This window comes from Triplophysa rosa, linkage group LG6, assembly GCF_024868665.1.
Source record: "Triplophysa rosa linkage group LG6, Trosa_1v2, whole genome shotgun sequence".
Taxonomy (NCBI): Eukaryota; Metazoa; Chordata; class Actinopteri; order Cypriniformes; family Nemacheilidae; genus Triplophysa; species Triplophysa rosa.
Window position 1 is genome coordinate 14,573,727 of NC_079895.1, and position 26,055 is coordinate 14,599,781.

The 26,055-nt window shown below is 38.9% G+C and overlaps 2 protein-coding genes across 3 annotated transcripts; one reads left to right on the forward strand and one right to left on the reverse strand.

Moving 5' to 3' along the window:
- Nucleotides 1-346: 346 nt before the first annotated feature.
- On the reverse strand, nucleotides 347-16,825 carry ints6 (integrator complex subunit 6). 2 transcript variants are annotated; one of them, XM_057335777.1, is made up of 19 exons: nucleotides 16,696-16,825; nucleotides 15,190-15,275; nucleotides 15,030-15,107; nucleotides 14,471-14,620; nucleotides 12,823-12,912; nucleotides 12,351-12,534; nucleotides 11,294-11,419; nucleotides 5,682-5,830; nucleotides 5,370-5,522; nucleotides 5,138-5,270; nucleotides 4,885-4,979; nucleotides 4,681-4,791; nucleotides 4,382-4,597; nucleotides 3,973-4,099; nucleotides 3,641-3,783; nucleotides 3,356-3,527; nucleotides 2,919-3,257; nucleotides 2,155-2,248; nucleotides 347-1,799 (listed from the first exon to the last, which is right to left on the reverse strand). In XM_057335777.1, the coding sequence occupies exons 2-19, from the start codon at nucleotides 15,259-15,261 to the stop codon at nucleotides 1,706-1,708; spliced, it is 2,526 nt and encodes an 841-aa protein (XP_057191760.1). In that variant the 5' UTR covers nucleotides 15,262-15,275; nucleotides 16,696-16,825; the 3' UTR covers nucleotides 347-1,705. The 2 variants fall into 2 exon arrangements, with proteins under 2 accessions (XP_057191760.1, XP_057191759.1); XM_057335776.1 differs by lacking the exon at nucleotides 16,696-16,825 and having other exon boundaries at nucleotides 15,190-16,304.
- wdfy2 (WD repeat and FYVE domain containing 2) lies at nucleotides 16,825-25,676 on the forward strand. Its single transcript, XM_057335779.1, has 12 exons — nucleotides 16,825-16,974; nucleotides 18,114-18,181; nucleotides 18,521-18,594; nucleotides 18,729-18,783; nucleotides 19,644-19,794; nucleotides 19,921-20,033; nucleotides 21,487-21,613; nucleotides 22,102-22,207; nucleotides 23,622-23,723; nucleotides 23,800-23,930; nucleotides 24,080-24,188; nucleotides 24,283-25,676. The coding sequence occupies exons 1-12, from the start codon at nucleotides 16,838-16,840 to the stop codon at nucleotides 24,310-24,312; spliced, it is 1,203 nt and encodes a 400-aa protein (XP_057191762.1). The 5' UTR covers nucleotides 16,825-16,837; the 3' UTR covers nucleotides 24,313-25,676.
- Nucleotides 25,677-26,055: the final 379 nt, after the last annotated feature.

Sequence of the window (26,055 nt, forward strand, 5' to 3'; positions counted from 1 at the left end):
TATCAAGTGCACCCCCATGATTTGTTACTTTATTTCTCAAATGAGAATTCCATGTTTGTTCCTGTAATTGTTCATCTACAACAATTCCATTCAATTCAATGGTAAAAATAAGATTTACTTATCAGAAGCCTTCAAAAATGTTGGAAATATTGTCCCTTTGAAACTGCTCATCCCTGAACAATAAACAATAAGTTATCACACAAAGCCTAAAGGTAAAAAGAACAAATACACTGATTAATCATTTTAACTCTTCTCCCCAGAACCAGATTTTATCTGTGGAGAAAACAATGCATTTAAATCATACAACATCTTAAACATAAGCTTATAGACAATGACCACAGAGAACTTAATGACAGAAAAATGTATTTTATTTACATGACTATTCACAGTGTAAAATATATTTTATTCAAATACATACAAAAAAGAGGTTTTCCACCAAAACATTCTCTTAAATAATATTTTCAATGTCTCCATGTACATATATACAGAATATTAAAAATAGTTTAAATAAGCCACTGATTTACTTCTCTCAATAAAACGGGTTTGGTCCCTACATTAGGGTGCAGGGTTAGGAGGGTAAGACACACAGAAAAAAACACAAATGTACTATGGGGGAATTGAATATTTGGCAGTAATGTAGAATTACATTAGCAGCAACTGCCTCCCATGTAAAGGAACAAGTGGCTTTAAACTATCCTGGATGTTTGAAAATAATCCCATATTTGGGAGGGTTGCTTATTATTTATCTCACTTTATACTGTATATCAATGCTTTTGAAATACCCTTCCTACTATTATTGTAGCTTATGTAAAAACCACATTAATTTTCTGAATTCTGAACAGTTTTTAGAGACACCTCAGAAGTCATTTGCAATTTGCAGCAGAGACCTCAAATTTCAGATATGTGAAAAGTTCTTAATTTTGTTAACAAACGAGACGAAAAACAATTGCTCAATGGACAGTTCAGAAAATATTTTTTCAAGTCTGAAGCAACATGTGCGGTGATGGATGGATTTTTAAAAAGTGAGTGACAAATTGTTCAAACGTATTAGGAAAACAAAACTTCCCTCTGCTGCCACCTGCTAAATCTCCCGAAATGACAGCATTCCTGAGATGAATGACTTTCAAATAACAATGCCTATATATGTGCAAGTCCAAATAAACTGAAGACCATCAAAACAACTTAAACCTTTCACTTAAAAATGCCTGATAATTTGCTTTTATTGGTGTAGAATATTGCTGATTTAGTCCTTTTATTAGAGAGATCAGGCTCAAGAACTATTTCAATCATTTGTCTGGTTTGAGACTGAATGCAGCAGTAAGCAGGGCGGCATTATTCTCTACCAAGCTGGTAGAAATGCACATTTATATTAAAGACCAATTCAATGTATCAAAAGTCATAAGGAAGGGTGCAATGGGCAACTTAGCTAATGATGAATCTGATGGTACTTATCCATTCATCTTTGGCACAATTAGAAGAGAAAATGACAACAACAACGAACAGCGGTTTGTGTGTGTGTGTGTGTGTGTCTTTTAAAGCAAAATGTCTTATTTCACCCAGCCCTGAGTTTTAGCCATAATGCATGAATTCCTCAATAAAACCAGCTTCAATACCGAAATACTGAAGACGCGCACAAGTCCCAAATAACGTTACATAAATAGTGCAGATCTGTGCGCGAGTAATTCAAGTAGGGAAGATGGAGTGCTCAGAATCCATCCAGATGATTTATGCTGTTGGCTCTTAAGTGAATCTCTTCTAAGAAGTTCTCCAGCTGCTCAATCAAGACCCGCTTCTTGAATCTGCACATACAAAAGCAAAAAAGCTTCATTCACACTCACATTAAACACACCACAATCTATAAATGCATTCTTTAGCAATTCTGTTTCTGGAAAAGGGAGTACATTTAACAACCATGCCAAGACAAAAATATATGCAAATCCCAAATGATCTCAAATTAGAGAGCGTCGTCTATGCAACGAGTATGAGATTGCTGAATGGCAGAGGAACATAAAGGGAATAAATAGTGTGTGCTGCATTATAGAATAACTTAAAGCAGCACTATGCATAGACACTTGGCCTTGCATATCAGATTTTATGAAAACAGACTTAAATCTAGTTAAAACCCACACAATATTATTCTCAAAAAATAAGTACCTGGCAGCCTCCTTGATTATATTCTGCAGGAAGATCAGCCGTGTTTCCAAACTGCCCTGGATTTGCTTTAGGAGGTAGAAGATTTTCTCATAACCTGCATTAACAAAGCAAAACAGGGATTATATGTGTATAGTGGTAATCATTCAACCTTTTTCTTTTCCTTAATGGTAAACCAATCAGTAACCGTAAAACCATGGGGAAAATCTGTAATATTCATTTAAATATAGCAAAAAACCTACAAATGGAAACCAGCTGTAATACTATTTAATCAATTCACTTTTAGCAAATCTTGACAGGCCAGGTTTTACAAGGCCCAAGACAAAATGTTTGTGGGTGGTCATCTATAGAGCATATGGACGTGTCGTCACTTTACCACGTGAACAGCACGTGAGCACGCCCCCGTGGGTGGCAAAACACTCAGCAAAATGACTGCTTACAATATCAGGAAACGCAATTCCACGCAACATTTCAGTGTCCAGGAACACCTGATTCCTTCGTAAGTCGTAAGGATCACCGTCGAGTCCAGCTGCTTGTAATTTCAGCAAATAATTGCATGTTTTAGTCCGGGTTTCATTGTTTCTCCTATTCTCCTCAACCATTTTGCTTGGTGTTTTGACACCCAGGGGAGTGTGTCCCATGGTAAAGTGACACCAATGCATACCCTCTATTCCCATACTGCCACCCCTCTCTTCCTGATTCACAATAACAGGAGCAGAGATGACTGAAAAGTGTGTGCACATGCATGCTGTTACTTCGTGACGTACGTCTCCCAGGTTTCCTGATCTCCTTGGTGATAAGCACTCGAAGTTCAGAATTCAGCTCTTGGCTCTCTTGATTTCTGATCTTCTTCAGTTGGCAGGGGGAAGGGTAACGCCGTGGGGTGTCCTCTTCACCCTCGCTGCCCAAAGACATCTCGCCCTCGCTGGACTGACCATTCTCCTGCACATCCTCCTGCTGGCTCTCAACCTCATCTGGCTGAAAGTGGTTGCTCTGCTCGAGCGGCTCAGACTCTGGCACAGGGCTCGGCTCCTGGTCTGAATTGCGATTTGGCTCGAGGTCATTGGCAACGTGATTCCCCACAGCTGTTTGATCGTTATCTGGAGCTGTGATGGATTAAAAAGCAAATAAACATTTAAGTAGTGGAACTTACTGAAATATATGCGCGTCAGTGTATCCAGCACCTCATGTAAAAAAATGTTACCTCTAGGTGGTGTTTTTGGTGGTGTGTATGCCCGACCCGGCCGAAGGAGAGGGGACATACAGCGTCTGCGTTTGGGTGCCCCTCCTCCAGCAGGACTGCTGAGCTCTCCGGGCCGTTTGCCTTTGCCTTGTGTGCCAGTAACAAATTCATCCGCTTCATCCACCATCATGGCCTGACACAGAGAAAAAAGGAGCAATTTATAAATGATTCATGTCGGAACATCAACTCTTTATTGGTTCAATCTGACAGCTAGAGCATTTGCAATCAAGAGTATCAACTTCATACCTTTTTGTCCAGTTTGAATGGGTTACCAAAGGTGTGCACACGTTTGGGCTGATCAGGGTCTGCCTCTCTCAGAGGTGAGGGGCAATGCTTCAGGTAGTCCTGATAGTTGCCCATCTGAGCTATGGGCACACTGTGAAGTTGGTCTAAACACAAAGTTGATCATTTTTTTATGCACAATAGTTTATGTAAATACTCATTATCACAAGTTTATTTTTAAAGCAATCTGATGACAGTTCTTTTGAATCCTAGGTTAAGTACAATTGATTTATTTGCCCTGAGACTCAGGAAACTGCTCAAAGATCAATATCCATTCATGGACCTCTGAGTGTTACCTTGATCTTGCCCTTTTAGAATGCAGACACTGGTGTGCAGAAGGTTACGCCTCATGCGGCTCAGCTGGTCCAGCAGATGAGCTCTTGGGATATCATATGGGTTCCGTAATCCTTGTGGCTTTAATGCCTATTGGAAAGACAGTGAGAGATAGAATGAAAATTGATAAGAAATATTTTTATGGTGCTTTCTATGGACGAACAGTAAGCAACAATTTTAATATTTAGGAAAACCCACGTTTTTATTATCTGCTCTTGTACAAATAAGAATTCAACTTCATCCAACTGAGCTTTTGTACGTGCCCTCTGCGTTTTTTTCTGGTCTTGAATACAGTACAACAGTACAAAACATCCACACAGTGTGCAGCATTTAGGAGCAACCGAGTATACTGTTTGCATGCCGTGGACTTACTCTATTCAGAGGAGCTAGCTGAAACCCAGCAAACTCCTTTGTATTTGCCTCCACTGGCAGAGCTGGTCCATCTCCCATGATGCTGTGCAGCAGCTGTGTAAAGTCCTTCCTATGTGCCAGAGAGAGGGCGGAGCTTCTGCATCTAAGTTTAATCCCGACCTCCAGTGGCGGCTTTTTCCCCACTGACGCGCAAACTCTGTCCGCCTCCCCCTTCGTCTGTAATACACAAACGGATCCAGTTCAACTTGAACCACTTTTAACAACAGATGTTACACGCAGACTGTATGGTTGGTAGATACCTGCTGACTGAGTTTTTTAAGGTAGGACACAACACTGTAGCTGAGGCCATACTCCATGTTGTCAGCCAGCAGGTTTGGAGCTCCCATCATTCTTAGTGCTTTCCGCAGGGCCTGGCAGGAACAGGAAGGGGAATTGAAATGGAAACTTAAGTACCCACCATATGATAAACATGTGCATGAATGATAAGTGATTCCATTACTTACAGTGATGTAGTATGGAGGCATTGTCTTGAGATAGTTTTCAAAAGACTGCCGCCATTTTGCTGGAGGCTTGAACTTATGCACAGTAATTAAGTCATCTAGAAATGCAGAAAAGCAAAAGTTTTATCCAAATGGTCATTTATATCAACAGACATACAAATAAAAACTGGTGGCTAGTTCTGGTCTGAACAGAGTACTTAAACTGAGTTGCAATTCTGTATATTAATCATTTAATTCAAACGGAAGTTGAACTTACCAAGCAAAGGTAGTACAACAGGGTAGTTATAGGGCATAACAAACAAGTTGACGCAGGTGAGAGTTGTGCTGGCCTTCAGATAGCCAAACGGCTGCCCCAGTTCCCCATACTTGGCACTGTTACACATGAAAACCTGAGCAAGAATATTACAGCAATTAACATTCAGCCACAGCAGTAGTAATAGCAATACAAGAGTATGCCACACAGAGGGAACTTTCGATATGAGTGTTACCTGCCAGCAGGTGTGCGGTGATTTCCTCTCTAGTATGTACTGTGTAAGCGGTGAAGGCTCCAGTTCGTACTTGTCAAAGGGAACTTTGTCCACCACCATGGGCTCTGAATCAACACATGTGAACTTGACCTGCGGGTGAGCTGCACGTGGAGGCTGCAGGGAGTCACACAGTCAAACACGGTCAAGATGGTATATTGCATTTCTCACATGACACTGGTAAAAAACATTTCGAGCTTCTAGTCTATTGAAAAATAAAAGCAACACTGTACAGATGGTAGAGCATACAGGACAAGACACACAGTTTTCTCTTACCAAAGTCGGAGAGTTCTGGTCAGGCCAGAAGGATTCTGGGAGAGGCCAATGACCCACAGGAACACCCGTTTTAGGGTTGGGTCTGACATAGATGAGCTTATGACAACTGTGCCATGGCTGGGGTCCATATTTTATTTCTGCTGGACCATCTAGAAAGAAAAAAAGATGTCTTCACTTGAAGTCATATCGGTTTTCTAAGCCTTTGTAAAATGACCATAATCATACAATCGTCGCCTTGGAATTATAAGGTTCTATCTGCAGACGGAGTAGTTTTGAGATATTGAGCTTTAAAGTTTTTGCATTTCATATAGCAAAAATGATATGAGGAACAAATCTCTTTCATACATGAAAAAGACAGAGACCCTTAATGTATTCCAAATGTACAGTACAATATCAACATTTTCTGAAATTTGTAAATGGGTTTTTTTTGGAACAGGTCAAACGCAGATAGAACCTTCCGATTCTGAAAAATCACTTTCGGTTTAGAATTATAAGGTTCTATCTGCAAAACATTCATTAAAGCAATACATTTTCAAGCAACACAAACAATTTACTTATAACTTTTGTTAAAACATGAAATTAGTGTATAATGTGTAAAAAAAAGGTACATTTACAAGGTTTTTATGACACTTATTTAATATTTTAGGATGCTTTTTCTTGTTCAAGTTAAACACAAAAGGCCATGCTAATGGATGTATTGATGTTTTATCCACAGAAGGTGGGACAGATCAAATTACTTTTTAGATACGAGTATGGCTGAAAAAACAATGTTTATTGTTGTAATCACTCTTGACGTTGTTGACTATTTGGCATTAACTGCATTATGAGAGTCTACGTAAACACGGGTATTAGGAAGCTAGCGCTGCTGGCTAACTTGTGTCTATAAATCTAAAACAAAACCTAAAACAAAACAAAAAATGCCGTGGTTTGAGCTGCTCTTGTTGACAAGAGTATAGATTGTTACGACCCCTGCAGGTCGTATGTGTGCGTTTCAGGTGATTCTCCTGGTGCCAACCTGCTTGATGAGGTGCACCTGTTGCCGATATAATTGAAGACTGCATTTAGTCTTGTGAGGCCCGATCTAATGTGAGGGTAAAGTCTGTGTTTTCTGTTACAACTGTGCCTAATAATATCATTGATTTGACTTGTGAACCTATTGCTGCCTGTAAGATAGTGAACAAGGGTGACTCTGAGTATGCTCCATTTATTACCAATGGGTATGTGTCTTTGTTAGATGGGGAAAGAGTACCTGTAAAAATATTAAGAGATACTGGGGCTTCAGAATCGTTTGTGTTACATTCTGTTTTACCTTTTTCCTCTGAGAGTGATACAGGGACTAGTGTTCTTATCAGGGGAATTGGCATGAATACAATGTCTGTGCCTCTACATAAAATTGTGTTGTCTTCTGACCTGGTGGAGGGAGAAGTGGTGGTTGGAGTGCGGCCCTCGCTGCCCATTGAGGGAATTGATGTCATTTTGGGCAATAATTTGGCAGGTGGCAAGGTGTGGGGTGACCGTTTTTCATCTCTTGTGGTTTCTTCTGTTCCAGTTTTTCCAGGGAAACCAAGTGAAGAGGCTCCGAGGCCTTGTGATGTATATCCAGCCTGTGCTGTGACTCGAGCTATGAGTGATAATCAATCCCCTTCTGCATTTGGGTCTGATGATTCTGAAGTGTCCGTGAAGCCGGATCTTGCTGGGCTCCAGTCTCTTTCTCTCTCTCGGTCTGAGATGGTGGCAGGTCAAAAAGATGATTCTAGTCTTAGTGAATTATTTGACCTTGTTCTTCCTTCTGACCAAATCAGAGATGTTTCTAATGGTTATTTTTTTGCAGGATGGGTTATTAATGAGAAAATGGATCACTCATGGGACCAACTTTGCTGGTGATCCAGTTTACCAGGTAGTGGTCCCTCTTAAGTTTCGCTCTTTGGTTCTGCAGGAAGCTCATGGGGATATCGCTGGTCTTTGGGGTGTAAGGAAAACCTATGATCGTATTCTTCATCATTACTTTTGGCCAAAATTGAAGAGAGATGTTGGTGAATATATTAGGACTTGTCATGTTTGTCAAATTGCTGGCAAACCGAATCAGAAGATTAAACCTGCTCCCTTGTATCCGATCCCAGCCATTAGTTCCCCATTTGAAAATTTAGTTATTGATTGTGTTGGTCCTTTGCCCCGATCAAAATCGGGAAGCACATATTTGTTAACAGTGATGTGTGCATCAACCCGCTATCCGGCCGCTTATCTCCTCCGCACAATTACGGCGAGATCAGTTGTGAAAGCTCTAACACAGTTTATTTCAGTCTTTGGTATTCCTTAGGTTTTGCAGAGTGACCGAGGCTCCAATTTTACTTCTCACTTGTTTTCCCAAGTGTTGCGACTGTTGCGGGTTAGGCATAATAAGTCAAGTGCTTATCACGCAGAGAGTCAAGGAGTCTTGGAGCGTTTCCATCAAACTCTTAAATCTCTGTTACGTGTGTATTGTATAGAGATGGATAGTGACTGGGAGGAGGGGATACCATGGTTGGTGTTGGCAGCCTGAGAGGTTTGCCAAGAAAGCACTGGGTTTAGCCCGAATGATTTAGTTTTGGGGCATACGGTGCGGAGCCCATTGGCGATTCCTGTGATGAGCTTCAACCTCCAAAAAATTTGATTAACTATGTGAATGATTTTCGTCGTAGGTTGTATGAGGTGGGGAAATGGGCTGGTGAAAAATTGTTTGCAACTCAGAGAAAAATGAAATCTCTTTTTGACCGTAGAACACAACGACAGCAATTTAGTCCTGGTGATCAGGTGCTTATTCTTTTCCCTTTAGAAGGGTCACCATTTCAAGCTCAATGGTGATTCTTGGGAACAACATTTAACACGCATTGCTGCCTTGTTTAACCGCCTGAAGGAGGCTAATTTGACTGTGAACCTGGCAAAGTGTGAGTTTGCCAGGGCAACTGTCACCTATTTGGGTAAGGTGGTGGGTCAAGGCTGTGTGCGTCCGGTGCGTGCCAAAGTGGAGGCCATTGACTTTTTTCCATGCCCAACCACTAAGAAAGAACTGATGCGGTTAGTCGGTTATTACCGTAACTTTTGTGCAAATTTTTCAACTGTAGTGGCTCCATTAACGGATTTGCTTAAGGCTAAAGTGTCATTTGTATGGACATCAGCTTGTCAACGAGCTTTTGATGAGATTAAGTGTCTTCTAACATCTGCTCCAGTCCTAGTACCTCCACAGTTTGATAAACCTTTCAAGTTATGTGTGGATGCTACTAGTAATGTGGGTGCCGGAGCAGTGCTATTGCAGGCCGATGATGAGGGGATTGACCGACCTGTTAGTTATTTCTCTAGGAAACTCTCCTCCTATCAACTGAATTACTCCGTCATTGAGAAGGAGACTTTGGCTCTGATTTGGGTGCTCCAACATTTTGAAGTTTATGTGGGTGGGGAAGTAGTTCCATTGATAGTTTATTCTGATCATAACCCGCTTACGTACTTGCATTCTTTAAGAAGCCCGAACCAGCATCTTACTCGGTGGTGTCTGTTCTTGCAGTCCTATGCTTTGGACATACGCCACATTAAAGGATCTGATAAAATAATGGCCGATGCTTTATCTAGAGCCGCTCTACCTTAATGTCTTGTTTTTTTCTTCTTCTGCTGATTATCGCCATGCTCTTTATATTCTGTTTTTAAAATTTGCTTCCTTAGGGTCGTGATTGTGAAGGACCTAATTGTAGAGAGCTGCGGGGTATGATGAAGTTTTTTTTTGTATTCTTTTTTCCGTTATTTAGGTCCTTTCTTATGGGGGAGGGTGTTACGACCCCTGCAGGTCGTATGTGTGCGTTTCAGGTGATTCTCCTGGTGCCAACCTGCTTGATGAGGTGCACCTGTTGCCGATATAATTGAAGACTGCATTTAGTCGTGTGAAGCCCGATCCTTGGCCCCTTCCCTGCTGGACAACTTGTTTTGTTCTTATTGTTTTGTTTATGTTCTGTTACGTTGTATTAATTCATTTATAATAAATTCTTATTATGGGTTCGTTTGCGTATTTTCCCTTTATTGTCACTACTTCTGAGCCGGTTGTGACAAAACAGTCAACCTTGAGGTTTCTTTTAAACATTGTTTTGTGTTGCACTGTTTCCTCAGATATTCCCGTCACTGAGAAGTCCGGTCACATGACAAAGAAAGCTGATCCTGATTGGTCCTCTTGTGTGCATTCAAAGTGCTGATTGGCTCTTGCAGATAGAACTTATAGCAGTGTTTCCCAACCCTGGTCCTCAGGGCACACCTTCCAGATTGTTTTAGATCTCTCCCTATATGAAACACCTGAGTGATGAGTTGAATCAGGTGTTTTATATAGGGAGAGATCTAAAACATTCTGGAAGGTGTGCCCCGAGGACCAGATTTGGGAAACACTGCCTTATTGCACCAAATTAAAATTTGATTTTGTAGATAGAACCTTTTTGTTTTCTAAAAAAAGTCCCAAAATGCACACATTTAAAAAAACAAACATGGCATAAAGTAAATAAGTTGTCACAGAACAAGAATATGTGAATAACTCAAGTTTGACCAAAATGTCAGTTAGAACCTTATAAATAACTACATTTATGCATTATCTGTGTATTGGATAATGCATATAGTACATATTCTAAAGATGTTTTACTGCAATTACACAATCTCCCACACAGGTCTTATGAAATACCTACTAGGGCTGTCACAATTATGAAATTTGGCTGACGATTAATTGTCTAATAAATCATTGCGATTATTATGATTAATTGTCTGTATTAGAGCTTTGACTTTTAATTCTCATACATTTTTTATTCAGCTTTGAAACGACCATATTGTTCTGAATATAAAGACTATGTTCTTTTTCTTGGAAATACATTGGAAAAAATTGGGTCATCATACTTGAGGTTTAGGCTTTTACCTGTCAATAATACAACCGCCAAATACTTGTAAATTAAGCAAATTGATCAGGAGTGAATTGAAGCCACCATTAATGCTATCAGTCATAGAAAAGCTTCTAGTCTGTTTTTTATCACTTGCAAAACTACAATAAAAGTTTACTTCTATGTTAATGAGATTTTGGTACACTGGTTTTCACACTGAAATAATATTAAATTGTACTGCAGGTTATTTTTATGGTATATGCTTTAGTTTTTTTAAAAAGTGATTGTGTTGTGGTGGTACATTTTACAAGTACCATGCTTTAGTTACAATATATTCAATAAAATATGCAATATACAGATACACTACAGCTCCCCTAGTGTCTTCTATAGAGATGTGCAATAATTGCGATGATCTGAACCCACCGAGATGAGGTTAAACAATCGCGATGAGACGATTATTTAATCATCGTGACAGCCCTAATACCTACCCACCAATCCAACCCAACCCATCTTGCTCATGGTTAAGGCAAACGCAAAAATTAAATAAATTCTGTCCACATCTTAATCAAATTGAGCTTTGTATAGAGGGCCATGCAAAGTCAGTTTATACCTCATGTTCACATATACAGTTAGGCCCTGCCAGAATATGCCATTATGTATTATTTTCATTTTACTGAACCGCTTTTTGACAAATAAGTTGTACATTGCTACAAGTTATTATTGTGCAGTCCTCACCTTCAGTAGGTGAGGGGTCAGGTCCAGTCTTCTCAAAATTGATGACCACACCACTTTGGATCTTCTGCACTATAGACTCCAGGCACTGGTTTAGCATTCGCTGGGAAAACACACTGTATGACCGGCCTGTACAGACACAGTGGAAATAAGTATTTGTTGAAGTCTTTTAGAAAATGCCCACGAGACAAGCAGACGTTCTATTCAGAGCTATACACATATGAAGATGACAGGAAACAGTAACTCGATTTCAACCGCTGGTTTAAATGGTCGTCTCTGCTTTCTCATTGTCAGGCCACAACTATTCACATAAGTACGTACGCACACGCACACGCACACACACACTACACAGTATCTGCCCTATTGTGTTTAGTATTTGATCAGAATGAGAGCACAGACTAGCTTCCTCCCTTTATGTTTTTGTTCAGTTTGTCTCTATTACACACACTAGTCAGAAGACCTGAGTCCAGCACAATCTGCCTACCACAAATCCGCAATTCCTCTTCAATTCACTATTCAAACACCATTTCACATCACTTAAATACCACCTGACAGAACATATGTAACAATCACTGTCAGCTGCATGCACTGTTGCCTTTTCATTTTGAGTATATTACAAACGTTTAAACATGCTTACAGATTTGTCTCTGCATGCCACACCTAACAAACTGGATTCTGGTCAGTTACTACAATACCACACATCTGAAGTCATAAAATTAATAAGCAACAAGAAGTATTAAGTATTACATAAAGCCAGTCTGTGAAATTGCACAGCTTTGATGCTTTGTATTGCTATGATTTAGCACCCAGCATATTTACCAACCAAAAATATATCGCTTCTCTCTTCTAAAGGTGGATCAAAATGTCAAATATAATGTATTATTAAATGCAACTTTGCCAAGGCAGGTCTCTCTATTTATGTTTTGAATTAGACTTCCTATCCAACCACATGACAAAAACATTTGATTAGTTGGGCAGCACTCCAATCAGAATTTCAAAACATTTATTGCAGCAGTAAAAGCCATCAACACAGGTACATAAAGTGAATAAACACACACACCTCCTGTGACTTCACACATGGGTGTAATAGGGGAGGAGTCAAGTGGAACTCCACCCATTGGTTCTGGGTCAGGTGAGGCATGGCCTGGAATGCGGAGAACTAAAGAGAAGAGTCGCTGGTCCCACCGGAATGGCTCTTTGGTCAGCTCACTGCCTGGTAACGGTGTTGTCAAGGGTAAATGTAACTGGAGCAGAGAAAGGATGAATAAATGCACTGCACATCTCAACACATAAGTGTAAAGTGCTACAATAACAAAATCTTGTAGCAAACAGTGATCCTACTGCTCATTATAGATCTCCAAGTCATCAGAATATAAATGAAACATTCCAAGGAAGAACAGTACATTATATCCGAAAATTGGGAAAAAAAACAGCTTGGGGAAAACAAGACAAAATAGGAAACTGATGACAAGACAGGAAAGCTGTTCCTAAAAGAAGCTCTCAAGAGAAGCTCATGATGAGCCACAACCCACCTCATCTTGTACTCCAGAACTGCTGGTTAGCTTGCTGCCATCAGTTATGGCCACAATGATAGCAGGCTCCAAGAAAAATGGGTTTCTACCCTGCAAAAGAAGAGATGCCACATTAATATATGTTTTCCATAGCAACACTGACTTCATTACACAAACATAATATACATCACATACAGATACATTAAGATGTAATAATTCAAAGGAGTTTTTTTCTGTAATTACACCTAATCGAATCTTCCGCAGCATGCAGACTTTATGGATGACAACCTACTACTTAGAGCAGTGGTTCTCAAACTACGGGCCCTAAGATGGATCCAGGGGAACACAGATTTTGTGGCATTTTATGAAATATAGAAATTTGTCATCAATTTAATCATTTTATGCAATCAAACATCAGAAAAATAAGACAACCAACCAAAAGAATTGATGTTCCAGCATTGTATAACTGAATGCGTTTTTGATTTAATTAAAATTCTAAGTTTGAGATTATAAGTCTTTGTTTGGGGGGCCGCAAAACAATGCATTCTACACAAAGGGGGCCTTACAACGAAAACGTTTGAGAACCACTGACTTCGAGGCCAGAAAATGATTTTAGAAACCATCACATGCCCTATATTAAGAAAGACCATTCACAATGATAGAACTGACAATCTGTGTCTAAATTCATCACAAGCTGCCAAAAGGAAAGTGACCTTTTTCTTGGGTCAAGTCATGTTAAATTCTCACTCATAAAAATGAGAAACACAGAGACAAACTACATAATTCCCCCAAATCATACCATATAACCAAAACATATTAATAAATAACCTGTATTAGTAACTAAACAAATATGGGTCAAGCAAACAAAAGAGAACAAAAGGACCCTCAAACTCTAGGTTTCTGGTAACTGGGATTCTTCAAAGAGATATATTAAAATTACGTTCTTAAAAAATGAATTCAAGTGTGTTCCCAAACTTAAGCACAGCTTGGAACAACTGGTAATAGGTTATACTGAGCATTTTCATGTATTTATTTAGCAAGTTTGATCCAAAATTACTTACAAACGAGAGAGCATATAATATTTTTAATATTTTGTATTACACTTTCAGACCCGGGCCTGAAACCACCAGGCAGCAAGAACACCTAAGAAACCAACTAGCTAAACCCTTTGCATCCACATAACAATGCCATGGAAATCACCCATTTATGTAAAAAGCTAGTTGGCTTTCATTGTAATAAATGCTTCCTCTGAGAAAATTTTCAAATTTTAGTTTAATATTTTGTCACATACAGCCTCCTTAACTTTCATCAAATCTACACGATCTGACACTTAAGTCTATGTGTCTGATAATTCAATATGGTGAAACACTGGAGCATTCCTTAAAAAAGAAAATCTAGAAAACAATTAATGTTTGCAACTTGTATACCGCACACAAACTTCAATACAATATATGATGGTCCTATTAAACACCAAAACGATCTAGTATTGCACTTGCGCTTATTTGCATGTTAAATGCTTTTTAATAATTAGCACTGTGTCACCAGGGGGTTTTGGGATTGTGTTGGTACAGTGTGAGCCTAAAGGGTGCTTGTATAACTGTGAGATGTGGGGGTGGGCTCAAGGGGGTCAGACCACAGACTTTATACCAGTCTCTGGTCCAGAACATACCTGTCCATAGTTGTCTATCCCCGAAACTAATCTATTGAGATTGAGCAAGTCAAAGGCGGTCCTTAAAGACTGGCCAATCGTTGTCAATCCAACTGCTTGAAGGTTTCTCAGCTCCATCATAAAAGTGGCATGACCGTCCTTCCATCCAGCCTGAAATGTCAAGACGCAAAACAGAACCAATGATGAGTTCACTCTTTAAATATAAAAACACCTACTATATACTACAGATATTTTGATCCTAGGATTTTGCTGAAAGGGTCTCACGCTGAAGAGGCTGTACTGTAGAGAACAGGCAGTTTTAAAGATGGCTATTCATCTTTCTATGGGGCAAAACTATGTTAGGTTGGTCCCCTCACATCTTTACTCAACATAGAGAAAAGAGCTCTCTGCTGCCACACTGGACAAAATGTCGGCCATGTTTAAACACACAAATAAATGCTGGACAGAATACTTTCACACCACAATTTTAGCTGTCGTGGTTTTCAAGAAAAAAGACCAACCGAGAGATGAAAGTACCTGGAGTGTAATAAAACGGTTTTGGAAAAAAACAGTAACTTACCTTAATTCCAGCGGGCGCTTCGTCGAAACTCACTAACATGTATCGGTCTCCTCTGCTGGCCGGATCTCTGCTCCTTAGCTGTGGAGAAAAGTGAACGGAAACGTTTGGTTTAGTAAGTTTTCAAGAAAGTGAAAGAACGCGGTGATGCGTGTTTATTTACCTTCAGGAAAGTCTCAACTGCGCCCTTCGCTATGTCCAGATAGCTAGTGCCCAGATGGGAGCGCTGGTTCATGGAGGCGGACGTGTCTATGAGAAAAAGTAACACGGGCATTGTGTTGATAATCGCCCCTGCTACATGGAACGAATGTTAGTGCAAGCGGACTACTGCAGAGAAATCTTTTGTTCGCCTCCTGTCGCTGCTGTCAGCACGCTGCTAGCCGGCTAATGCTAACTGTCTCGCGCATTCTTTCTGTCAGAGTGTAACTACTAAGTGTTTAATCAGCGATGCCTTGTAAACTTGAGCAAATCTCAGACCCCGTGGGAACTGGTTGTTGATTTACAATGGAAACGGGTGTTGTTGCTGCAATTTGAAAGAAATGCCTAACTTTTATCATGGTAACTTTCTGTTTAGTTTACGTCCATGATTCTCCTCACAGTGAGATCTGCTCGCGGGCTGCGGTGGTTTTATTCTCCGCCCGGCGCTTGACTCCGCCCCACAAGCGCTACCCGTGTACAGTGTCAAAAACGCCTCATCTGATTGGCAGCTGAAAATGACCAATTAGCATATTCCAAAGAGGGGCATGCGCATATGAAACCTATAAAACGGATCGTGTGATTCGTGTCGAAAGGCTGTGAAGGGTGTGGAAAAGCGTACAAGAATTACATTGTAGTGACATGTTTTCTTTTCAGACTCACTTGTTGTTAAATCGTATTCGAATGGCCCGAAAAAATCGGTCGAGAGTTCTTGAGACAAAACGTCCAGGAAAGGTTGAAAATACAGAGGAGTATATACTTATGCCAATTGACAGGTGAAATAGTCTAAATGTCGTGCAGTTCATAGCAAACATACATTTGCATCGATAGAGAAGGACATTCAAATTATTCTCAAAAAGGTAAACAATAAGTTTACTTAAACATGCAATGATAGGTTGCTAAATGACAAAATATCTTAAATGTTATTTTTTACAACAAGTAATGGATTTATATTAATATCTCCCATTTTAAACATTTAGTGAATACTTTTATATGATGTGTATAAACTCTGTATCAAAGTCACTAAAATAAACGACATACTAACTTTAGTGTAAAACTGCACATGATAAGGCTGAACTATAAATACAACAATTTCCACACCGTGTTTTTTATTATGTTTTAGCTTAAGTATTAATATAAAAAATATAAAAAAAGAGTTAATATTTGTATGTTCTTCATGAAAGAATAAATTAAACTGTTTAAGTCCAATAAATCCTGCACTTCTTGCAATTGTACAGTAGCAGTTTAGGTTAAATGAACCGTGTAGAATGTTATTACATTCTAAGAAATTGAAAACAATAAATGACGTTCATCTTCCGGTTCTACACAAATGGTATTCAATAGAGTCAAAACTGCACGTCGAAAACGCAAACATCGTTGACTCCGTGATAAATCGGATCGTCTGAATACATAGAGGGGGTCATGACAACACGCGACTGTGTCTATGGAACATGCTATAGCGGTTGCTACTCACTGTAACTGTAAAGCTTGTGAGAGGTAATCAGCTGACCAGCAGCATCCTTGACCGTCGCAGCTCACCGTGTTGCAGGTTAAATAATCGACAGACCTGTTCAGCGTGTTATGCTGCCGAGAGAGGATTTAGAAACGACAGCGCTATGGCGGCAGAGATTCATCCCCTTCCGCAGACACGAAAACCCGTCCTGCTAAGTAAAATCGAGGGCTTTCAAGATGTGGTGAACACGGCTGTGATAATCCCCAAAGAGGACGGGATTATCAGTGTATCTCAGGACAGGTCAGTGCACTATGATTGCCCAAAATCAGATTCAGATTTTTTTACAAAATGTAACGTTATGTTACAGAACATCTTAAATACAGCAGTCGCGTTCCTGAAATACGAATACATGGCGTTTAATATGAATAACGTTACTTGTAACATGTAACACAACGTTGAATAATGCAATAGGCGTTGTTTCGCAATAAAACTATATTTAATTGCTTATTTTTTGGTTTAGTAACCGATGTTTGCAGCACTGGTAAATGTCCAAATATATTCAATGATCTAATTTGGAGGCTAAGAATAAAGAAGAGCATTAGATATGCGAACACTGCTGAGTAAGTTACCCCGACTGAGCATTTGCCTGCGGTTCACCTACTCATTGCGCAACAACGCGTCCTATCTCCTCCCACTTCCATTTAATGTATAATACACAGCAGTGCAGTCTTCATGTATCTATCAGGACATCGTGTCTGCAAGCGGATTAAAACTGAAATATGTATCGCTTCACAGAGTATGCGTGATTGACTTTACAAGCGCATCTCCGTTCACCTTCACTAACCAGGCAGGAAAACGGACACAAGTAACCGCTTACCATTTTGTATGCATGCTTTTATATATTCTGCAAACGTTAGGTGTTAAAGGCGGCCCGTTGATATTTTAGCTAAAGAACATATTTTTCTGCAGAACAGAAAATATATTTTAAAGAACGATGTTAACCAAACAACATTGGTGCCAATTGTATTGTACACACAACCACTGAGACATTTCTCAAAATAGCCCCCATATTAAATAACATGGGATGATGACAGAATTTACATTTTGGGTGACCTTCTTAGTTACACATGCAAATACAACCTTGCCCTAGTTGAGCCTTATTCACGAGACTTGAGAATAAATGTGTTAATTTGCATTATCATTTATAAATGTATAATTCTTACACGAATTATCCCATTGAATTGGTTGCAAAAGTTTACACACATGATTTTCCGTACAATTTACACAGACTTTTAAATGTGTTTTATCAAAGCCCATTGTTTCTTTAGGGCTATGTAATTACTGTGCAACTGAATTCAATCTGGGGTCTTACGTTGTAATATTATTTAAATGTAAATGCTACAGTATAGCCAAAAGTAGTCTTTTGTGGTTTTTTTTAGAACAATACGTGTGTGGCTGAAAAGGGACAGCGGTCAGTACTGGCCCAGTGTCTATCACACAATGCCTGGTGAGTCCACTATCCCAAATCCCTCTGATTCCTGGACAACAAAATGAGTTCTCCTTCAACCATTAGGCTCATGTAAACAGAAGAACTTCAGGACTTTTACTATTAAAGTTGAAAAGCTAAATGAAACCTGTTTGGGCATGAACTCCTACATGTGTTTACAGTATCCCACATTCATCAGTTTAATTTCCTAGTAGTGATTTCATTTTTGCTTGCTAGCTGGTTAACTATTGCAGACTGTGACTAATCCGCTAGCTGTTTCCTGGTAGGGCATGTGTTTGTGTTCATAGTTCTTTTGGATACTCATAAGTAAAGCTTTTTTCTTTCATTTTTGTGTTGTAGCTCCATGTTCTTGTATGTCCTTTAACCCAGAGACAAGGAGGATCTCTGTTGGAATGGAAAATGGCGTTGTGTTGGTATGTTGACTAAACTTTACAATCAAACACAAAAAAGCAGAACTGCTGTTATAATTTTACACACAAACCTGGTGTTTATGTAGTCGTCTATGGCACTAGCAGGGTCTAAGATGCTTGTTTTCTTCTTTCCCCAGGAGTTTGTGCTGTCTGAAGACTACAATAAGATGACTCCTGAACGAACATACCAGGGTAAGTCACCAATCTGTTGTCAGGCAAATTAGTTTTTTTTTCGACCAACCGTGTCATGTGTACATGTGAATGCAGCAGGCTCTCAAAAAATTGCATTATATTGTATATATTTTTTAAAGTATTATACTTTTTTTTAAGTATTAGGCTATAGCTAATACCGAAGATTAGACACTTGCTCTTTTGAAATCCGTGTACACTACTGTGGTTAGGACGTATTTATTCAGTATTTACTCATAACATTCTGCTCAATTATAGTAGATTATGGCCAAGAATGACATGAATGCAAAGTAAAGCCAAAGTAATCTTGCTAACCTTCTTTACAATGTATGACTTATGCTTCTAACAAATGAAAACAATACAGTTGATATAGATTTACAGTTAATACAAAGTAATAGTTTTGTGGTTTTTGAGTTCTTTTTTGTTGATTTAATTTAATTTGTTGATTTAATTGATTATTATTTTTTTTACTGTCCTTTTGTCATGTTTGTATGAGTTTCAGTTATTTAGGTATTTAAAGGGTTAGTTCATCCAAAAATGTAATCATTTACTGACCATCTTGTTCTTTTCCGCAGAACACAAAAGAATAGATTTTATAGAATGTTGGTATCCAAAAAATGGCGTTACTCATTGACTTGCATTGGTTTTGTGTCTGTACAGTAGAAGTGAATGGGTACCGCTTCTGGGTAATATCTTCTTTTGTGTTCTGCGAAAGAAAGTCACACACGTTTGAAATGACAAGAGGGTTAGTAAATGATGACATAATTTTTATTTTGGGGTGAGAATGGCCATATGTGATAATTGTCTTTGTTTTTAAATATAATAAAGTGACCCATTTTGTGCAATGTCTTTTTCTTTTATAGCACATCAGGGTAGCGTGACTGTGGTGTTGTTTGTGTTAGAGATGGAATGGGTTCTAAGCACAGGGCAGGACAAGAGCTTTACATGGCATTGCTCAGAAAGTGGGCAGCAGCTGGGCACATACAGGACCACAGCATGGGTGTCTGGACTACAGTATCCTTTCATACACCACATTCACGGGGTGACCTGCTTTATCCTTAAAATACCTCAGAAATTCACCTCAAATCAGACATGATCAGACATTTTACACTGTGGGTTCCTTGACAATCTATGTGTAAGGTTTGATATGGAGACCAGACACGCCTTCGTTGGAGATCATTCTGGACAAGTGACAATCCTAAAACTTGACCAGGATAGTTGCAGTCTGGTCACAACCTTTAAAGGACACACAGGTGCTCACTTCACACAAACACACAGTCATGATCAGCCAAGTCATGATCAATCTTCCACCAACAATTTATTATAGCTGGCCAATATGGATGAGACTCAGCCCTGAAGCTTTAAAACATACATAAAAAAACAACAATCACTTTCAGTGAATCATGCAGAAAGCTTTGAGGAATGAGGAATACATTTGTATAGAAAGCCTCTTAGCTTCAAATAGCTTAATTTGGCCATCATTAAAGGCCAACATATCTGATATTAGATTGTGTAAATCCAAGTGCAAGAGACAGAATTATGAACATAACCTAATATTTAAATTTAAAGTGTTACTTTGCAGATTTTCAATTCACTTTGTATTGTTACAATGTCTGTAGTACTGTATACGTAAATTAACAATGTTTACTCTTTCTATGTGTTACCTGGACTGAAAAACTTTGGCAATGTTTTGGAACACACTAGTTTATAGATATCCTTAAGGTTAACATACTCATTCATACTAAAAGAAAATAAAAAAATCTTTAAAGGGATATTTCACAGACAAAACAACATTTCCCCATGTTTTACTCACCCTCAAGGCATCCTAACTGAATATGACTTTCTTCTTGAAGAATAATGCCGTCGTAGTTATAATACCATGTATCATTTTACTTCCAAACGGTAGAATGGGAGTGAATGGGCATCGACTTTTTGAAGCTCCAAAAAGTGCATCCATTGATCAAAGAACTGCTCGACATGGCTATGTGGTCTTACCGGTCTTCTGAAGCGAATCGATGCACTGTTTAAGAGAAATATCCATATTCCGTTATCCCTCTGCAGCGTGTGAACCTGAGGCTTGTTTTTCCGGCAAATGACGGTGACGAAAGCTCCTGCGCAGAGGAGACGACTGGAACATGCACTTTTTGGAGCTTCAAAAGGTCAAAGCCCATTCATTTCCATTATAATGCTTGGACATAAAATGATACGTGGTATTGTAACTTCGACTGCATAATTCTTCAAGAAGAAAGTCATATTCAGTCAGGATGCCTTGAGGGTGAGTAAAACATGGGGAAATCTTGTTTTGCTAGTGAAATATCCCTTTAAGACTAAAGAGAGAAAAACAGCGACAAACATCGAAAGGGGGGTTTATAAATTGTTTTCAATTTTGCCAAAACACTGGGTTTGCAAGGAAAGAAATATGTCAATATAAACAAGTGAATCACTTCTAACAGTCATTCTTGAGTTGATTATACCTCCTGGTGCCCTGAATGACTTATCACGTTACTGTGCCAGAGCATCACTAACATACTTTTCCCTTTAAATATGAAAAGTATTCAAATTCATCTTTTGATCACATGATACAAAAAACATGTCCAAACAAACACTGTTGTATGATAGAAGCAAATGTTTCCTATTATTGTTTGCACATACTTTGTTGCCTGTGTGTGTGTGTGTTCGCGCATGCGTATATGTGGGTGTTTACAGGCAATGTTACTGCTCTGTGTTGGGATCCTGTCCAAAGGGTTTTATTTTCTGGAAGTTCTGATCATTCAATCATCATGTGGGACATCGGGGGCCGCAAAGGCACAGCTATTGAACTGCAGGGGCACAAGTAAGACATTAAGGGGCAGTTTCCTGACAGGGTTTAAACCTAGTCCCAGACTAATTTAAATGTTAGAGGTGTCAATTTACACCGACATATTTTAAAATACAGTAGTCAACATTTGAAGTGGATCAAAAAAAGTTCATCAAAGTTGTCCTAGACAAGAACAGGTATTGTTCTTGTCTTAGGACAACTTTGATGAACCTTTTTGATCCACTTCAAATGTTGACTACTGTATGTCAGTGCGATTGTTTTGTCTCAAGAGGCACACCAGTAATGTTTTTTTGTAAAGTATGTTTTTAAAAACTACTTAAATATCCTTATTTAACTAAGGCCTAGTCCTGGTTTAAGATAGTCCTGTCCTGGAAACCACCCCCAAATTATTAAATTTAATTATTGTCAAAAGTAGATAAATAAAGTAACTGGCAGAATAGTGTAAATAATGAGGGGTGATCTGTTATTTTAAATATTCTTAAATGTATGTATGTGTGTGACAGTGATAAAGTGCAGGGTTTGTGTTACGCTCCTCACACACGTCAACTCATTTCCTGTGGTTCAGATGGAGGAATAGTTATCTGGAACATGGACGTCACACGACAGGAGGTAAGGAGGGAAATTTATGTTTTAGGTTATCTGAATTTACTAGGTATATGTGTTTATGTAAAACAATCATTTTTGTTTCGGTTTGTGTAGTAGTGACAACATTTCTCCCAAATTCAAAAATAAAAATGTTTTTTTGCATTTATTTGCTTACTGAAACTGGACACACTAGTCAAAAAAAGATGCAATTTTTGCAGATCTTGGGCCCTATTTTACACCCGGTGTTGTGCCTAGAAATGCACCCCTGCCAGATTATGCACCTCCTTCAATAACACGCTGTCCGATTGGCTAATTCTAACCCCGCCCCACACCTAATCCTAACCCCTCCCCTAACACCTAATCCTCACCCTAACCATTGTGGGAGGGGTGCATAATCTGGCAAGGGTGCATTTCTCGGCATTACACCGGCGCAACGCAGCGCAAGTCAAGTGTTTTAGTTTCAGCCCGACGCAGTTCTCATTTTCCCGTCCTGCGCCGCGCTGTTTAAATAGCAAGTGCAAAGCGCTCATTTGTACGCCCATGGGCGTGTTGGTCTAAAAGAGAGGTGTTTTCAGGCGCATTGATGGCACGTTGCTATTTTTAGGAACTGAAAATAGACTGCGCCATAGACCAACTCAAACCTAGTCTAAAGTCAATGGCGCAATATTTTTTGTTATTTAAAGAGTGCGTTAGTAGAAAATGCGCCTCTGTGCTGGTCCACAATGCGCTTTCACTTTACTTATTACACGGAGGGAAGGGCAGGAGCACACGAAAATGCCAAATATAAAAAATAAATGGAGTACAATGTAAAAGATTATTATTGTGTAAATAAAGATAAAAATCTGGCTTGTCCTGTAGATCAGGGCTAGTCAACTGGCAGATTCCTCTCTGGAGAAGTGTCCAGTCTTTGCTCTTGCAAATTCTGCCGTGTAAATAGCGAATCCGCATGAAGGGAATGAGAGATGAGACTCTGATTGGTTTACTCCACGTTACGCCCCAAAAAACACCCATACTCATTAAGACAATCGGGACAACCCATTTAGACCATGCGCCCGGGCGTGCCGACCTTTTTCTCGTCGTTAAACTAGCAAAGGTGGATTCGGATACGCCCTGAGTGCACCTGCGCTGTGCCTTTAGACCATGCGCTTAGATCGTTAAAATAGGGCCCCTTGAATACTGCAAAGAAAAGTTCATAATTGTGTTTAGACAACACAATACCAGTATTTTTAAATGTATTTTAGGAACAGTTAAAAAATGAATATATAAGGGAATACGCATGATTTTCAAGCTGAGAAGTTTAAAGAACTTATTGTGTGGCTAAATGGAGGCAAGATTTTTTTCCAGGAAAAGAAAACAAAAGATTTGAATCAATGTTTTTCAACATGGTATAAAACTTTTGGAGCCTACTAAACTCACATGTCACACGTCTCTGTCTTAGACTCCTGAGTGGCTCGACAGTGACTCATGCCAGAAGTGTGAACAGCCGTTCTTCTGGAATTTCAAACAAATGTGGGACTGCAAGAAAATTGGGCTACGGCAGGTAGTCCCTCAAACTGTTTCTTTTCTCAGACCAATATTTGATTTTATAAAATGTGACATGATTTTATTTTTCCCAGCATCACTGTAGGAAGTGTGGACAGGCCGTGTGTGGAAAATGCTCCTCCAAGCGTTCTACTATTCCTCTCATGGGATTTGAATTTGAGGTGCGGGTTTGTGACAGTTGTCACGACTCAATTACAGATGAGGAGTAAGTGATCTTTGGTGGTCTCCAAAGCATTCAGTAGTCTAAATGGATTTGATCCCCAAGAAAAACATGCACAAATTTCTTTGGAGTACAGTGCAAGTCTGCCAAATGCGTAATTTAAAATCCCTCATAACGTTCTTTGCATCATATAGACGGGCACCGACTGCAACATTCCACGACAGTAAGCACAGCATCATTCATATGCAGTATGAACCAACCAGGGGCTGGCTTCTTACCTCTGGGACGGACAAAGTCATCAAGGTTAGTCACAATGCACATACACTTGTGAATGCACTGTTTGATAAAGTGTGACTGGAAATTAAATTGAAATTGTATTATGTGTGCTTTCATGCAGCTGTGGGACATGACTCCAGTAGTATCATGAGAATTCCTCAGTAGCGTCTGCAAACACAAACTAAAAAGATGAATCTGACTCGTGTGTTGGCAGAGAGCGAGATTTCCTTGGTTTTCCTGAGAAACATATCTTAAGTGGTGACAGGTCAGAATAGTGCTACTTCTGTCATAGGCAGAATAATCTTATGGGGGAAATGTTGTGTTATTAAAAACACATCTGGACATGTGCAGTTGTATGTATTTGTGCATGAACACATGGTTATGGGAACAGTCTTGTACATAGAATCCAGTCTGAATCTGCTTGGTTATGTTATATGTAAATATTTGTTTACACATATATATTGTTATATTTTGTCTGTGAAAAAATCTACCGTTATGTTTCAAGTCTTATCCCAAACACAAATGGATCCTGATGATATTCTATCATAGCATGCAGGAACTGTTTTTATATTTAAGTGCCTTTACCGCAATTATACCACAATTATCAGTGGTCCGGATTTGGCATAGGCATTTAGCGTGTGGCTACTATTCCCTTTTGGTCACAGTCTATTCATCTCAGACTCAATAATGTAAGCACTTAGGTTTTGTCATAATGTAGGTTAAAATGACGATTACACATGCCGATTGTTTATACAATGAAAATAATGCTTAATTACAATAACATTGTACTTGAGCTTATGTTTCATAGGTATCTGATTACTGTAAGAACCATGTATAATCGTTTTTATTTATGTCATAAAAATCACGTGATTTTTCACATGAAATGACTTATTTTTTTGCTGTGTGGAATGAAATCTTTTGTAAAGAGTGACTTGTGCAAGCTGTAGTATGTGAAACATATGTATGCGGTATGTGTTCATAAAATACCAGGAAAACCACATTTTAAAGAAGCTAAAGCTTTGAATATCTCAATCAAAATTACAAGTGTAGCTGTTGGATTCCCCGTTAGAAGAATGTGTCTAAAGGATTTCCAAAGAGGCTAAATCATGTCTGAATTGCATGTTCTTTGAATACGCCATATACTGTAAAAGTTGAGTATAAGCGTAATATTAAGATTATTATGTGTGCGATACTTTGCACATTATGAAAATAACACATAATGAACTTTGAATTAAAAGCTCTTAGAATTTGAGAATGATGTCTTCTCATATACATAAAAACTCAAATATGAGACCACAAGTGGCAAGTGACTTAAACTGAGCATATTTCTGTCATCTCAATTTTGGACAAGTTAACCGTTTCTTTTGCAATCGGAGAGACCCTCTCAGTATCCTCAACTAAACACTGAACACAGACTTGTTTCCCAGTTTTGCTTTGTGATTAATATCTTAAAGGATCCTTACTGTAGTACTGAAATGTGACTGATATTGTGAAATAAAATTTACACTGAAATGACCAGAACAAGTAGTGGTTTGTCCTTTAAATGCTCTAATGCTGGTGGTCTCACTGGGACTCTTAATATCAAAATGAATCTGTAATACAAACATGTAGTACAACTTTGCTTTGACTCACTGTTCCCCTTTAAAACTATAATGAATCCAAAATATTTTGATAATGCAATTACTGTTAACAACTCTTGCAACAACTAAGTCACTTGGTATAGACCACCTTGCAAGATGTAAACACAGGTACAGAAACACTTCCAGTTTCAGTTTTATTTACTTAAATCTAAAGATATTTAACTTCATAAATTGGTTATATTTGTTCTGTTTTGTTTAAATATTTGTGTAGTGAAACAAGAAGTTCAGGATCAGCGTTAAACCAGTGTTGGTTA

Coding starts and splice junctions, on each gene's coding strand:
- ints6 (XM_057335776.1), bottom strand. CDS start 15,300: ATGCCCGTGTTACTTTTTCTCATAGACACGTCCGCCTCCATGAACCAG. Junction 12,913..14,470: donor GGATAGACAACTATGGACAG/GTATGTTCTGGA, acceptor CTTCTTTTGCAG/GGTAGAAACCCATTTTTCTT. Junction 4,100..4,381: donor AGCTAGCTCCTCTGAATAGA/GTAAGTCCACGG, acceptor TCTTTCCAATAG/GCATTAAAGCCACAAGGATT.
- wdfy2 (XM_057335779.1), top strand. CDS start 16,838: ATGGCGGCAGAGATTCATCCCCTTCCGCAGACACGAAAACCCGTCCTG. Junction 18,784..19,643: donor TCCTGAACGAACATACCAGG/GTAAGTCACCAA, acceptor TTTCTTTTATAG/CACATCAGGGTAGCGTGACT. Junction 19,795..19,920: donor GCATGGGTGTCTGGACTACA/GTATCCTTTCAT, acceptor TCTATGTGTAAG/GTTTGATATGGAGACCAGAC.